The 14,948-nt window shown below is 41.9% G+C and overlaps 1 protein-coding gene and 1 long non-coding RNA gene across 5 annotated transcripts in view; one reads left to right on the top strand and one right to left on the bottom strand.

Moving 5' to 3' along the window:
- Window positions 1–5,895, top strand: part of LOC127637940 (uncharacterized) — a 73,100-nt gene extending 67,205 nt beyond the window's left edge. The window contains exons 2-6 of one of the 2 annotated variants that reach the window (XR_007969820.1): window positions 1,888–1,936; window positions 2,982–3,035; window positions 3,598–3,797; window positions 4,009–4,148; window positions 4,626–5,895. This is a non-coding gene — a long non-coding RNA (uncharacterized LOC127637940). Of the gene's footprint in view, window positions 1–1,696; window positions 1,937–2,981; window positions 3,036–3,597; window positions 3,798–4,008; window positions 4,149–4,625 lie in introns of those variants that run through there. The other variant, XR_007969819.1, reaches the window with a different exon arrangement.
- The window catches only part of LOC127637921 (protein inscuteable homolog), a 296,421-nt gene that overhangs the window by 116,982 nt on the left and 164,491 nt on the right, over window positions 1–14,948 (bottom strand). For all 3 annotated transcript variants that reach the window (XM_052119175.1, XM_052119176.1, XM_052119177.1), the window contains exon 7: window positions 8,697–8,822. In XM_052119175.1, coding sequence (XP_051975135.1) covers window positions 8,697–8,822 — 126 coding nt within the window. The remainder of the gene's footprint in view (window positions 1–8,696; window positions 8,823–14,948) is intronic.

Genomic DNA, 14,948 nt, shown 5'->3' with positions numbered 1-14,948 from the left:
CGGCTCCACCTCACAAGCCTCCTTCGGCTCCGCCTCCCGAGCCTCCTATGGATCCGCCTCCCGAGCCTCCTACGGCTCTGCCCCCAGAGACTCCAGAGCTTTCTAGGGCTCCGCCTCTAGAGCGCCCTACGACTCTTCTCCCCGAGCCTCCTTCGGCTCCGCCTCCTGAACCTACCCTTGCCCTGTGGCCAGCTTCCAGACCACCTGAACCTGTCCTTGCCCTCTGTGCCCCCTTGGACTTCCTGCCTGCCCTCTGTGCCCCCTTGGACTTCCTGCCTGCCCTTTGTGCCCCCCTGGACTTCCTGCCTGCCCTTTGTGCCCCCCTGGACTTCCTGCCTGCCCATTGTGCCCCCCTGGACTTCCTGCATGCCCTCTGTGCCCCCCTGGACCTCTTGTCTGCCCCTCGTTGCCCCCTGGACTGCCTGTCTGCCCCTCGTTGCCCCCTGGACTGCCTGTCTGCCCCTTGTTACCCCCTGGACTGCCTGTCTGCCCTTCGTTGCTCCCCTTGGTCTGTCTGCCCACCACAAGCTTCCCCCCCCCAGTCAATGGACATTTGTTCTTCATGTTTTTTTGTTTTTTTTGTTCTGTTACTGTTGAATCCGATCCTTGAGGGGGGCTATGTTAGGGTTACCTGTCTTGTTGCCCTTTTGTTTGCCATTTTTGTCACTTTTGCATTCCTTGTGTAACTCCATAGTCTCTTTGTTAGCTTTCGTGTTCACCGTTCATTGTTTGCACCTGCCCTCGTTTATTTGCCATTTTGCTTCTGTTAATCACCTAGTTATCTTGTTTGAGTTCTGTTTGTTCATTGGTTCCTGTCTTCCCATGTCCACGTATTTAACCCTGTCTGTTTGTTTAGTCACTGTCTATCGTTGAATGTTGTTAGCCTGGTGTGTGTTCCCTGCCCGTTTTCCTCAGTCTTGTGTTCATTTCCCCATCGAGGGTTTTTCCTTTGTTCCCGTGTTTTCCATGTACCTGCCTTGTTTGTTCCTCAATTAAAGTTGAACTGCACTTGGATCCGCATCTCTTCGTCTGCCTTCGCTGCCCATTCGTAACAATAACAAAGATATAAAAAGAAACATTAAAGTTTTAGTTGGGGAATGACCCAAATTATTAAAAATAAATACATTCATATTGCAACGAGCCATAGACAGTAAGCATTTTTTGAATTTTCCCGTCCACCTTTTCAGGTCTAGTGATATTTGAGCTCCGTTTTATGTTGGTGGTTTGCGCAGTTGTTTTTGTATAGCAGATGTTTTGTTGATTTTTTATATTTCAAAATTAAAAGTTCAGTCTCTTTCATAAATACTGTAACATCCGTACTAGTGAAATTGCATTTATTAATGTGAAATGTACAGAGAAACAATACAATTGCGCACGTTTTTGATAGAGAGAGATAGTGTGTCACCCTAATGTTCACCACAGTGACCCTCAGTTTATGTGTGTACATATTAATTTATGTGTAAGTGGTCTTCAGTTATTTAAACACTGTGGTCTTCAGCAGTTCTGATCTTGTTTTTGTATTTATTTGTATATTTGTTAAATTGGTCAACTAAATTTAATTATAGATTAAGGTGTAGTTCTGTTTTTACACAATCTCTGCTTTGGCAATATTGTATTGTTTACAGTCATGCCAATAAAGCCACTTTGAATTGAATTGAATTGAGAGAGAGAGAGAGAGAGAGAGAGAGACAGAGAAAAAAAAATATGTAGAGAGGTGACAAAATAATTTATTTTATTTTATTTCCAAAATCTCAATCCTGTACTCTTCAGTTAATAAAATGGCAATATACTGTATGAGTTTTGGAATTCCCTGCATGCCTTTAAAGGTTAGGGCACAATAAGTGGGTCTCGACACTAATTTGTCATATTTATATTTTTTCTCTACAGTGATCAAGCCAAAAAAGAAGGATAATTGAGGAGCTTTTGTCCATACAATGTAAGTCAGTGTGGCCCAAATCATTCAAGCTCCTAAAAGGATATTAAAGCAGAATAAAGGTAATCTATATGACTCAAGAGGTTTAATACTGAAGCAGTTTTGGCCGAGATACCATAATTTCCTTATTCATAAGCAGTTTACTTGGCATGTTCATGAGTGAATCTTGTTCACACTTGCACAGACCTGATCTATGTGCGGAGCACTGTCCATATGTTTAGCTGATGTACACATGCTCTTCACAAGTGTCAAGCTTAAAGAAATGTGAACAAGCTTCTCTCATGAACGCGCATAGGAGACTGTCGATGTCAAGTTTCATTACGATTAAGAAGTCACATATTGGGCTCACTACTAGCCCTGCCACTGTTGAAGTAGTTAGTCCATTTGAAGTCTACCCTAAGAGACCTAAGTAATACAGGCAGAGTTGGTTGTATTTAATTTCCTGTGAAGTCCATCTGAAGTGACACAGGCAGTTGTCTTCACCATTGAATCACTCACCTAATAAATATAATAAAGGGCACCAGAAATATTTCTAGGCTGCACCTGGGTATTTGACAGTTCTCTCAAGCAACAGAATACTGTTTAGTAGTGTTTGAAGTCATGTTTAATTTAAAAGTAAAACATTATTGTAGAACTTATTCTAGGGGCTGGGTAGCTCAGTTGACAATGACACTGACTTTCACCCGTTGAATCACAAGTTTGAGTCCAGGCTGTACTGAATGCCTCCAGCCAGGCCTCCTAAGCAACCAAATTGGCCCTGTTGCTAGATAGGGTAGAGTCACATGTCACAGGTTACCCTCCTGGAGGTAGTGATAGTGTAGCCGGTCTCAGTGGGGTGCATGGTAAGTTGTGAGCGGAGAATAGCACGGCCCACGCACCAAGTCTCCGTGAGCCACGTGAAAAGATGACCATCTCTGTAGCAGAGGCAACTGAGATCGCGCCACCACAAGCACTGGGAATTGGACATGCCAAATTGATTGAAAAAGGGGAGAAATGGCCCAAAAAATAAAAACATACTTATTGTAATATTTTATTTCCTTAATTTCAGTTGATTACATGCCATGCACACCTACCTCAGACAACACCCACAACACCAATGTGGGTGAGTATGCATTGCCCTGCACTGCTTATTCATTCAATTAATATTTTTGACTAATATTGATTCAGTGAATTCTTGACATTTTTATAGCCTAATATAAAATAAGCAGAAAAGCGATTCCATTTTTTGTCTAAAGCTTATAGTATCAGATTAGGCAACTAGAATAATAAAATTACGTTTTTCAAATGGATTGCATATGCACATAATATTTTTGACTATTTACCTAAAGGATTTAAACTTTTAAACTAGTCGATTACAACATTTCTTTTTAAACAGCACTTAAATTAGTCATTGGCACATTCCTATTGCTGAAATGAGCTAAATTAACTGTTGTCAGTTTATTTTTCTGCGACTAAACCTGTTTTACGATAAAACACAGATAGCAATAAAAAAAATCTGTTTCAAATTGTCCTATGGACTTATGAACTGCAAATTTAAATGTTTTTTATAATTTAATGAAATTTAGATGAGTCATTGTGAATGAATATGTGATTTGTTTTGACAAATAACCATAAAGTGTCTTTCACTACTTATAACCTTCTCTTTTGTGTTAACTTGTTAACAGCACAAATGTCAGAGAATTCAGAACTGGAGAAACTGGAACGAGTCATATTTGTTCGACTGGACAATGTAGACCAGAAACTGTCAGATATCAAATCCATGCTTTTTGGTCTTGTCCCACCAAATGACTCTACCGATGAGTTCTTTTTAAATCCTTGCCAGAGCACAAATGAATTGGATGATGGCGAATATACAAATAAAACTGTAAGATATTTAAATTTACCAGGAGTTTGCCAGTTGATGTTTTGTTTCAATTTTGAATGCAGCATTTGTCATTCTTTTAGTCACATAAGTCCCAGAGACTTGCTTTTTCTACATTTTATACTGTTTTAGTGGTCTGCACGTAAGTCTATATGGAATTGAAATGGGAAAAATGCAGCCCGCAAAGTGCTAAAATATAATTGATTTATTTCAGATCCATCACCTAAGTCTTCTTGGTAGCAAAACTCTGTAAGGAGGGTGTTGTGCACAGTTGCCACAAACAATGTGTGGGCAGTACAGTATGAAGGGTCGAAAGGGAAAGAAAAGACCTGGAAATCTGCACGGTGATCATTCGTAAGTGTTCCATAAAAAGATTTTCTGTACCTCAACTGTGATATTGCTTTTATACAAGTTTAATCAGCAAGCATATTTGTTCAATAAATGGCCATTTAAAACAGAGATATTCTGATACACAAAGATATTCTTTTTTACTTTTGCCTACCTATGCTCTATGGTTATTTCAGAATCCCTGTCACATGTTCCCTGTTGTCTTTTTTTTTTGTGCTTTTATTTTGAAGTTTAGTTTAGTTCCTGTTTCCTGTTAGATTTGTAGTGCTTTGTAGTTTAATTCCTTGATTGGTTCTCCCTGATTATTTGTCATTCCCTGATTGTTTCCCCAGGTGTTCCTCGTTCCCTTGTTTGTTCCCTTGTATATTTAAGTCCTTGGTTTCCCCTGTGTCAGTTCTTGCATGTTTTGTTATGCTCTGTACTAGGTTCCCTGTGTTTTTCTTTATTCTGAGTTACCTTGTTTATCTTTTGTTTTTATTAAAGCTGCACTTAGATCCCCATTCTTTGCCTGCCTCGTCACAGAAGAACTGACCTAAGATGGATCTAGCAGCTGTCAGAATTCTCCTCCTGAGCAAGGGGACTGTCCAGTTGAGGATCACGTCCGTGAGTTTTTAGAGCTGGTGAATTTAGTGCACTACCCAGACTACTCTTTGGTGGTTTTCTTCAGGGCGGGTCTCAGTAGTGCACTAAAGGAGCTATTGCCTCCAGCAGATCCTCACTGGACGCTCACCAAGTTCGTGGAGGAGGCTCTGCGAGTTAGCGGCTCGCCTTTCACTGTGGGTGTAGAGGAAGTGGGCTTTAAATCTCCTCCCACAGTGGTCGCCACCCAGCCTTCCATACCTCATCCTTCCACGGCCAACGAGCCAACGCCCACCACGGCCAACATGCTGGAAGTCTCGTCTGTCCCAGAGCCAGCGTTGCCAGCCTTGTCTGTCCCAGAGCCGGCGTTTCCAGCTCTCTTTGCCCCTTGTGCCCCCTTGGACTGCCTATTTGCGCCATGGATTTTTTTTTGGAGCGTCTGGAATCCGCTCCTTAAAGCGGGGGCTCTGTCACATGTTCCCTGTTGTCTTTTGTTTTTGTGCTTCTATTTTGAAGTTTAGTTTAGTTCCTGTTAGTTTTTCTAGTCCTTTGTAGTTTTATTCCTTGAATGGTTCTCCCTGATTATTAGTCATTCCCTGATTATTTCACCAGGTGTTCCTCGTTCCTTTGTTTGTTCCCTTGTGTATTTAAGTCCTTGGTTTCCCTGTGTCAGTTCTTGCATGTTTTGTTATGCGCTGTACTAGGTTCCCTGTGTTTTTCTTTATTCTGAGTTACCTTGTTTATCTTTGTTTTATTAAAGCTGCACTTAGATCCCCATTCTTTGCCTGCCTCATCACAATCCCAACAGAATTCAGATTCATTGCACCTGTAAAATGATGGGATACATTCTTTAGGACATCTTTTGTTTTAAGCTATTTAGGGCTTTTCACACGGTTTATCCATAGTTTAAAGGAGATGTTAAACCAGTGTTAAGGAAAATTGTGGCCATTATAATCAATTAGATTGTATATGCTGGTTGTGTCGCCACGTTGCATTGCACAAACAATAGAACAGTGTTCCAAAATGTCAATGAAATGCCTCTTTTGAAAATAAAACAGCATGCAAATTATTCAGAAATTGTAATTGTTTAAGTCTACTCAAGTTCGAAGCTGATTGTCTGTGCTCTATGTACATTTTACAATTATTAATTTATTATAACCTTTATTCAAGATATGCAGCAAGTAAATAAATTCATAACTTAAAGTATCAAGTATTTTTGTCTTGTTTTACATTTTAAATTGTCTAAAAATCCTTCAAGAGGGACGAGTGTCCACGCGACAGTGTGCATCAGCCGGGTGCAGTTTCAAACTCTTCCCATTAGATTGGGATAGTCGCGCAACTCATAGAAGAGGCGCTGACCACAAACACACACACACATATATATATATATATATATATATATATTTCTATTTGTATCCCTGTCTCAACCTCAGCACTCCTATCCTAAGGTCCATTCCTGTTTCATGTTGGACTCCACTGCTACATGACTCTGAGTGATGGCGACAAAATTCAGTCGGTGCCAACCAAACACCACTTCAGTCTATTACGATAGACTTCAGAGGATGAACTGATGCCAAATTCCAACCATAAGACATTGGATACAAAATATGCCATTGCCTGAACCTTGGATTTAGGATTTAGGACTCCCTGAAATTGAACTGCGATGCACCTCACTGATCTCTGCCTGTATCAACTTGGTCTAATGATGGACTACACTCTTATAATGGAATACATAGACTATAATGCACTGCCATCACAACACTTCATCAGCCAACTAACAAAGGACAATGCATCTATGTGAACTTCTGTATATAATCCAGGATGAACTTCAAAGAAATTAGTCATTAATACTACAGTTCATACAAAATCTTTGTTTAAACACTGACCCATAACACTAACTTAGTTTACTAAATTTAAACCATGACTTGCACTATACATAAATAACTAATATTGTCATTATATTCATGATGTTAGTCAGAGGGGAACTGGCCCCCACAGTGAGCCTGGTTTCTTCCAAGTTTATTTTTCTCCATTAACCAACATCTTATGGAGTTTTGTGTTCCTTGCCACAGTCACCTTTGGCTTGCTCACTGGATTTCTAAATACACTAAAAACACAATTCACAATCGTATTTTATCAAACTACACAATGATGACTCCAAGACATTATAGATATTACAGTTTCATTTTCTGTTAATAAAAATGACGACTTGAAAAACTTAAAATCAATAGTGTGGAGCGGAGGGGGGTGGGGCCGGGTCGGAATATCGCGCGCCCGGTCCCCAATCGGCCTGATGAGGCGCGCGAGGGATAAAGACGGCCGGTGACGATGGTTCATGAGAGAGAGAATTATGGGCATGTCCGTCATGTGTGTGTTTATGTTTGTGCTTTTGGTTTGAGTTTAATTAAATTATAATTTATATTGACAAGCCGGGTCTCGCCTCCTCCTTGCCCATTCTTAACTGTGTTACATTGGTGCTGAAAGCCCGGGAAAGAGGAGGGATTCCCGTTGCAGAGTCCTCGACACTGCGGTCCACCCAGGGAAGCGTCGCTACCATCTGCCGGGTGACGGAGTAGCCCGACCGCCCGGATGCAGGGAACGGCCGTCGTCTGCGGGGCAAGTGGACTGGATACCCTGACCGCCTGGAGCGAGGGAGCCGCTGCCGGGGGCGGAGGAGTGCCCTGCCATCCCCAGAGACGCGGAGGGGTCGAGGGAGACCGCAGTCCGCGAGGGGAGGAGGGAAGAAACTCTCCGACCGCCCGGAGCCGCTGCCAGGGGAGGAGGAGTGTCTCCATTTGCTGCCAGAAAAGCGGAGGGGCGTTCTGCCCGCTGGGGGTCGAAGGGCTGACTCCGGTTCGCCCAGGGTTGGAGCGGATGTCGTCCGCCTGAGTGTGGAGGAGTGTTCGAGGACCACTCGACATCAGAGAACCGTTGAGTGAGCTTTTTCTCTCTCTCCTCTCTCTCTCTCTGTCGCACCGTGTTGGCCTTTTCCCCTCGCCTGTTTTTTTTTTGTTGTTGTTGTCTTCCCCTCCTGTCTCCTCCCAGGGCGTGGAAGGCAGGGATGACCACGCGGGATGCAAGATATACCCCGCCCCAGGGATAGGGGGGGTGTACGTCATGCAGGTGGCACCCCGGCGTAACCGGGTCGGAATATCGCGCATGTCCATCGTGTGTGTGTTTGTTTATGTTTGTGCTTTTGGTACCAATGTAACACTGTTAAAGGATGGGCAAGGAGGAGGCGAGAACCGGCTAGTCAACATAAATCATAATTTAATGAGAACTCAAACCAAAAGCACAAATATAAACACACACATGACGGACATGCCCGTAATTCTCTCTCTCTCGAACAATCGTCACCGGCCGCCTTTATCCCTCGCACGCCTCATCAGGCCGATTGGGGACCGGCTGCGCGATATTCCAACCCTGCCCTGCCCCCCTCCGCTCCACAAATAGTTTATATATTTCCATATTTTTATACATACATTATGTCATTCACAATGCTCCATGGGACTGTAGTTCATGTCCTCATCAAAGACATTAGCCTAGGTATTTCCTTTGTTTTTTTCCCGATTTTCAAATACTTTTTGGGCTTCAAATTAAAGCTTGTTGTAATGTTTGAGCTTGTTGGTTTGGTTTATGACTTCATAAATTGTTATCAAAGAACACTTTTATGAATACTTTTATGAAATCTCTAAGAAAAAACAGCAACAAAACAAATGGGAAAAATACTTCCGGAACCCAGAAGGCTGAAAAAGTGTGCTGCACTATTGCAATCTATTGAACTATTTGAAATGGCCCAGACTAAAACCACTGTTGATTGTTCATAAAATCTCATCTGGTAATCATCTTTAAACATGGATACATGGTTTTCAAGCACTTCATGAGGAACATGTAGACCACTGCACTCTCACTCCCTGCTCCTCTGCACATACAGTACATGTGTGTCATCTAAAGAGCATACTGAGAAACTGATACCTTCTCCAGCTGGTTAATGCCCTCTTCCACACAGCAGATTGAAGCCACGGTTCTCAACGCGCGAGCGTATAAAGTACTGAAGCAGTCCTGCCTGCAGATCTTCAGCAGGGCCACAACAGCGCCCTCCTGTGGGCCACACAGACATTAAAGCTTAACATATCCATTCAAACAGACATTACTTTTAGAAAAAAGTTAGTCCAAGTAGTACTTTTTTATATTTACCCTTAAACCTTTTATTTGACTTTCCCTTTCCCAAAAGAAATTAAAAAATATATATATATATTTTTATTCACATTAAAAAGTTATTACTCTTTCAAGTAAGGTTTAAATATCCTCAGAAATAATTTGATTGGATTTAGGCATATGTGTGTTTTTTATTTGATATGCTCAATACAGAACTTGACTGTGTGTTGAGTATGTGAATACATCATGTGTGTTTATGAGAGATTTTCTCAGGATCAGCATCCTTTAGCCCAGAGCTGTGCATGTGCAAATAAGTCGGCCACTTCGGAGAAAATGACCGCGAGATAAGCTAACCACTGTCATTATGTGAATAAGCCTAATTATATGTGCAACACACCTGGTGTAATTCGGGTTCACATGATGCCACGTTAGAGAGCCGCAATCTGCAGGATATTCATAGTCTCTAAACACACATATTCACATCAGCTCTGGGTTTCTCATGTCAAAACTGTTGTTCATTCTAGGAAATGCACATCAATCCTAAAGCAGCTCTGTTCTGATATTAATGATGTTCTTGCTTTTTTGAAAAAAATAAATAAATAAAAATGAGTCACCCTCAGAAAAGGATTTGCTGACGAATTTGTTGATTGAATTTTTATGTTTATGTGCACTGCTGTAGCATGAACATTATAATATAAAAATTGCATTGAGTTATATCCTTTTTTTGTTTGTTTGTTTCTTTCTTTCTTTCTTTAACCACAACCTGTGCATACTTTTATGGTTTCATGGCTAAACATATACATATAGCCTACTAACATTTTTACAATCTCTTCAATTAGAATTTTTTTTTAAATTATTATTAGCTGGGTAAATTTTAGGTTGGACTATTCTAACCTACGTATTCTAATTCAGATGTACAAATATGTAAGACAGTGGTAAAGAGACTGCTGTAGTCAAGGCACAGAACCATGAAAACAAGACTGTCACCCTATGCAGAACGCTTATGCAATGGGACAGTATTGATCTGATTACACACACACACACACACACACACACACACACACGGGTTTCCATGTTTTATGGGAACTTTCCATAGACATAACGGTTTTTATATTGTACAAACTATATATTCTATCCCGTAACTCTACCCCTAAACCTAACCCTCACAGAAAACTCTCTGCATTTTTACATTTTCAAAAAACATAATTAGTATGATTTAAAAGCTGTTTTCCCCATGGGGACCGACAAAATGTCCCCACAATGTCAAAAATGTGGGGTTTTACAATCCTTATGACATTTGGTCCCCCACACACACATACACACATTATATGTGAGCTCATCCAGGTCAATGTTTTGGCAGCCACAGACCTGGATGAGCCCACCGATACTGTGACATCATATATCAGTTTCTGTGAAGATATGTGAATCCCAAATAGGACATTTTTATCATTAAAAAACGATAAACTATGGTTTACAGGAAAACTCAGACAGCTTTGTCATGCCAAAGAGGATGCTTAAAGAAGTGTAGATAAAATATTGTACAACCAGGCCAGGAACACACTCCATAAGGAAATCAGAGTGGCTATAAGAAGCTATTCTGAAAGGCTGAAAAAACAGTTTCCCACCAATGATCCTGCATCTGTGTGGAAAGGCCTGAAAAGTACAAGACACCTCCCCATCGCTCTGTAGAGAGTCAACTAATGGTTGATGAACTGAATGCGTTTACTGCAGGTTTGAATAGCCCAGTCTCACACCCCTCCCCTGCACTGATCTTCAATTCACATACACATCAACATCTCCTGGAACCCCCCTCCTGCTACTCAGTCTGCATTTATGATCTGTGAGGAGGATGTGTGCAGGGTATTTCGGAAACAAAAGTCCCACCATACAACAGTGTTTCCCAGCCACTGTGCCTGAGTGGATAATTATAAAATTCCACAAAATAAATGCATGCATGAAAAAAAAAATATTATTTTAGGGATCTAAACTCCTCACATATCTGAGAAATTCACCATTTTGAAATCATAATCAGTCACTTTTGTGATAGTGAAGAGCAATGATTAATGTGCAAATGTGACTGATATTTATACGCGTTCAGGGTCTTTCACATGACTCGCGTCAGCGCTGTAGAATAAATTGAAGTCTATGAAATGACTTTACACCAAAGTGTTTTTCACACATGTTTTTGCTTCACCAATAATGTCTTTGAGAGTACTAAGCAACAATAAATATTTAAAAACTGTCCAAATTTGTGGAGAGACATTGAATGTCTCATAATTTCTTTTAATTAAATATTACCTTATCGTTTACGAATATCAGAGACCCCAGTTATTGAACAAAATGCTTAGACCTAAACATAAACTAGTCCTTTTATTACTTTCTGCAATCAAAGCAACTGCAAGCTTTTTGTCTCTCTTCCAAATACATGTTTTCAATGTTTATTGTGCACACCTCCTGCTTTTTTACATTGGCAAACTCGTTAAATCGCCCCTCTGTGACACTTTCTGCAACTCTTGTCATGTGGAGGGCGATGCGGTGCTTGACGCTGGGTTCAGCCTCCAGAACCAAATTACACTGCCACGAGAAGTCGTCTGTCCGAGGCAAAGACACAGAATCTAATGACAATTGCCTCAGCATCAGTCTCCCTTGATGCGTTTGATTACGCACAGGTAAGCACACAGTTTAAGTCGATGTGGACCAGGAGGAAGGTTTGAGTTGTCGATTGAGTTCTGTTCAGTTAATTTTCTTTTAATATTTTAATCGTATTTGTTTTTTTTTATATTGCGTTGTTCATATGTCGTGTTTTAGTGGCCTCCGAATCTGCTTCATGTGATGTCTCTGTTGTTCATCTGTTCTCTTCATAAATAAATAAATGCATAATCTGCTATATGCTCGTCCTGTAAATTCTCTTCATAAATAAATAAATGCATAATCTGCTATACGCTCGTCCTGTAAATTCATGATTAAAAATGAAAATGTGAATGAAAATAAAAGCTATTAAAATTCTTATTGTCATTAAAATATGAAAAATAAAATTATTTTGACTGAATATTTCCGAAATTATCCGTCAAAATGTAAAGTAGAAAGTCTAACGTAAGCACTGTATGTGACTTGTTATTTTATTTTTTTCAAATCAAATTTCAAACATTACAATTAAACACGCTACTAAGATGGACAGAAAACATGGACAAGTTCTTGAAAAGGAAAAATAATAGCCTATGTGGGATAGTGGTGTGCCGTAAAATTTTAATGAATCTTCATTGCATTTCATATTCTTTTTTATAATACAGATGAAGTCAGAAGTTTACATACACCTTAGCCAAATACATTTAAACTCAGTTTTTTCACAATTCCTGACATTTCATCGTAGAAAACATTTCCTGTCTTAGATCAGTTATTATGACTACTTTATTTTAAGAACGTGAAATGTTAGAATAATAGTAGAGAGAATTATTTATTTCAGCTTTTATTTCTTTCATCACATTCCCAGTGGGTCAGAAGTTTACATACACTTTGTTAGTATTTGGTACCATTGCCTCATTGTTTAATATGTGTCAAACTTTTTGGGTAGCCTTCCACAAGCTTCTCACAAAAAGTTGCTGGAATTTTGGCCATTCCTCCAGACAGAACAGGTGTAAATGAATAAGGTTTGTAGGCCTCCTTGATTGCACATGCTTTTTCATCGGATTGAGGTCATGGCCAAACAGTTAAATTTTTGTTTCATTAGACCAGAGGACATTTCTCCAAAAAGTAAGACTTGTCTACCAGTTACCTCCAGCATCTTCACAAGGTCCTTTGATGTTGTTCTGAGATTGATTTACACTTTTCTAACCAAACTATGTTCATCTCTATGAGACAGAATGTGTCTCCTTCCTGAGCGGTATCATGGCTGTGTGGTCCCATGGTGTTTATACTTGCATACTATTGTTTGTACAGATGAACATGTGTAACCGGTGGCTCGCGACACCAGTTATGAAAACACTTGTCTGCGTTGTGAAGCGTTGTGGAGACAGACACTGGACAACAGGCGGCAGTTTCACTGGGTTTACTGATACACAAAACATACAAGAGCAGCATCTAAGTAAATCGCACTTATATTGCTCTCTTCAGTGCATTAACAATGCCAAGAGCAAGAAAAAAAATACAGAGAAAACATACCTGATACACAAAACATACAAGAGCCGCGTCTGAGTAAATCGCCCTTATATTGCTCTATAAAACATATGTGATGTACATATAATCAACATGTGCTTTCATCTCCACAAATATAGGCTAAAGTCAAAAATATAACTTAATTAGGGTAAAATGATCAAAATAACCGCACAGATAAGTAAAATAACATAATACACATAACTTGCAGTGAAGATATTTACACAAACACAACAATTAAAATAAAGATGAATTACGATTAACAGGAGCCACAAATAACTCACCTCTTCAGTGCATTAACAATGCCAAGAGGAAGGAGGAGACAAAATGTCTAGGTTATGTATGTAACCTCTGTTCCCCTTCTGTCGCTCTCTCCATGTTGTGTCAGAGAAGCGACACTAGGGGTCTCTCTTGAGCGCCGATATCCACCTCTGATCTATGAAAAAAGGCCAATGAGAAGTTGGCAGCCAGTATTTGCATATCCCACAACGTCTCATTCCCTCCATTGGGGAACGGAGGTTACATACGTAACCTAGACGTTCCCCTTCTGTTGCTCTTTCCACGTTGTGTCAGAGAAGCGACACTAGGGGTCCACTTATAAACGTGCCATGTGCTGAGCCGTGTATGTGAACTGCTGATACAGGAGCGAGCATGTATTCTTACGTGCAGGACGACCAACTGTATCAGACTGCACGTACCCTTCCCCAATGCCCCATTCAAGCCATCAGAATCCTTCTCGTTACCCTGGAGGGGGGAACAAGGTGATGGCCGCCAACCTGGGAAGCAACTACGGCCGGGGCCCACCCTGCAGAGGCCACACCTACCCCACAGGGGAGGCAAAGGGTGGCAGATACCTCACATGGCCTGTCAGGACCTATGTGGAAAAGTTGGTGCGGTGGTAGATCCAACCTCGTAGAGGGGGGATAGCGTACAGCACGGCGACCGAGGCAGCTGTAACTGCCTAAGGGAGACACGGGAGTCCGCTCGTGAGGGGACAGGACCGCGGAATTACATACAGGGGGAGTCCGAACAGGAGGCCTTACCTGTGGAGCACCTATTCCAGTACAGGGTAGATTGGGTAACCGTAGTGGCTTGGGTCGGCGAGTTCCTCCGCTGAACTGCGGACCCAAAAGGGCTAGGGAGGAGTCAACCAGCGACACAAAGATGGGATCTCCTGGGAACAGAGGCGCACTATTTTACCTCGGTTGAGGGAAAGGCCGCTAGGCGCAAGCGATTTACCCGGTCAGATCGTCAGCGTGTTACCGAGTTCTACGGGCTCGGACCTGAGAAAACACAGGATGATACTGACTCAACTCGGAGATTGTAGAATCTCGAAAAAGTGTTAGGTGTTGCCCAGCCTGCTGCTCTGCAGATGTCTGCTAGGGAGGTGCCCCTGGCCAGTGCCCACGAGGACGCAACACCCCTGGTGGAGTGAGCTCGGACCCACAAGGGGGGGGCACGGTCTGTGTGTGATAACCCAATGAAATGGCATCGACAACCCAATGGGCAAGCCACTGTTTGGAGACATCGTTCCCTTCCCGCTGACCCCCGAAGCAGACAAAGAGCTGCTCAGAGCATCTAGTGCTCTGTGTGCGGTCCAGATAGATACGCAAAGCACGTACTGGACACAGCAACGAAAGGGCTGGGTCTGCCTCCTCCCGGGGCAGCGCTTGCAGGTTCATTACCTGCTCTCTGAAGGGTGTGGTAGGAACCTTGGGCACATAGCCCAGTCGCGGTCTTAGGATCACGTATGTGTCTGCCGGACCGAACTCCAGGCAAGTGTCAGCTAACAGAGAACGCTTGCAGGTCCCCGACCCTCTTGATGGAGGCAAGCGTGACGTGGAGGTTCTAGAGGTCTGGGTGCAGGTGCGGGTGCCAGAGCGTGCCCCGTCCCTGAGAAAGAACATTCTTCCTCAGGGG

The sequence above is a fragment of the Xyrauchen texanus genome, chromosome 46, assembly GCF_025860055.1.
Source record: "Xyrauchen texanus isolate HMW12.3.18 chromosome 46, RBS_HiC_50CHRs, whole genome shotgun sequence".
NCBI lineage: Eukaryota > Metazoa > Chordata > Actinopteri > Cypriniformes > Catostomidae > Xyrauchen > Xyrauchen texanus.
This window is presented reverse-complemented; position numbering and strand designations above follow the sequence as displayed.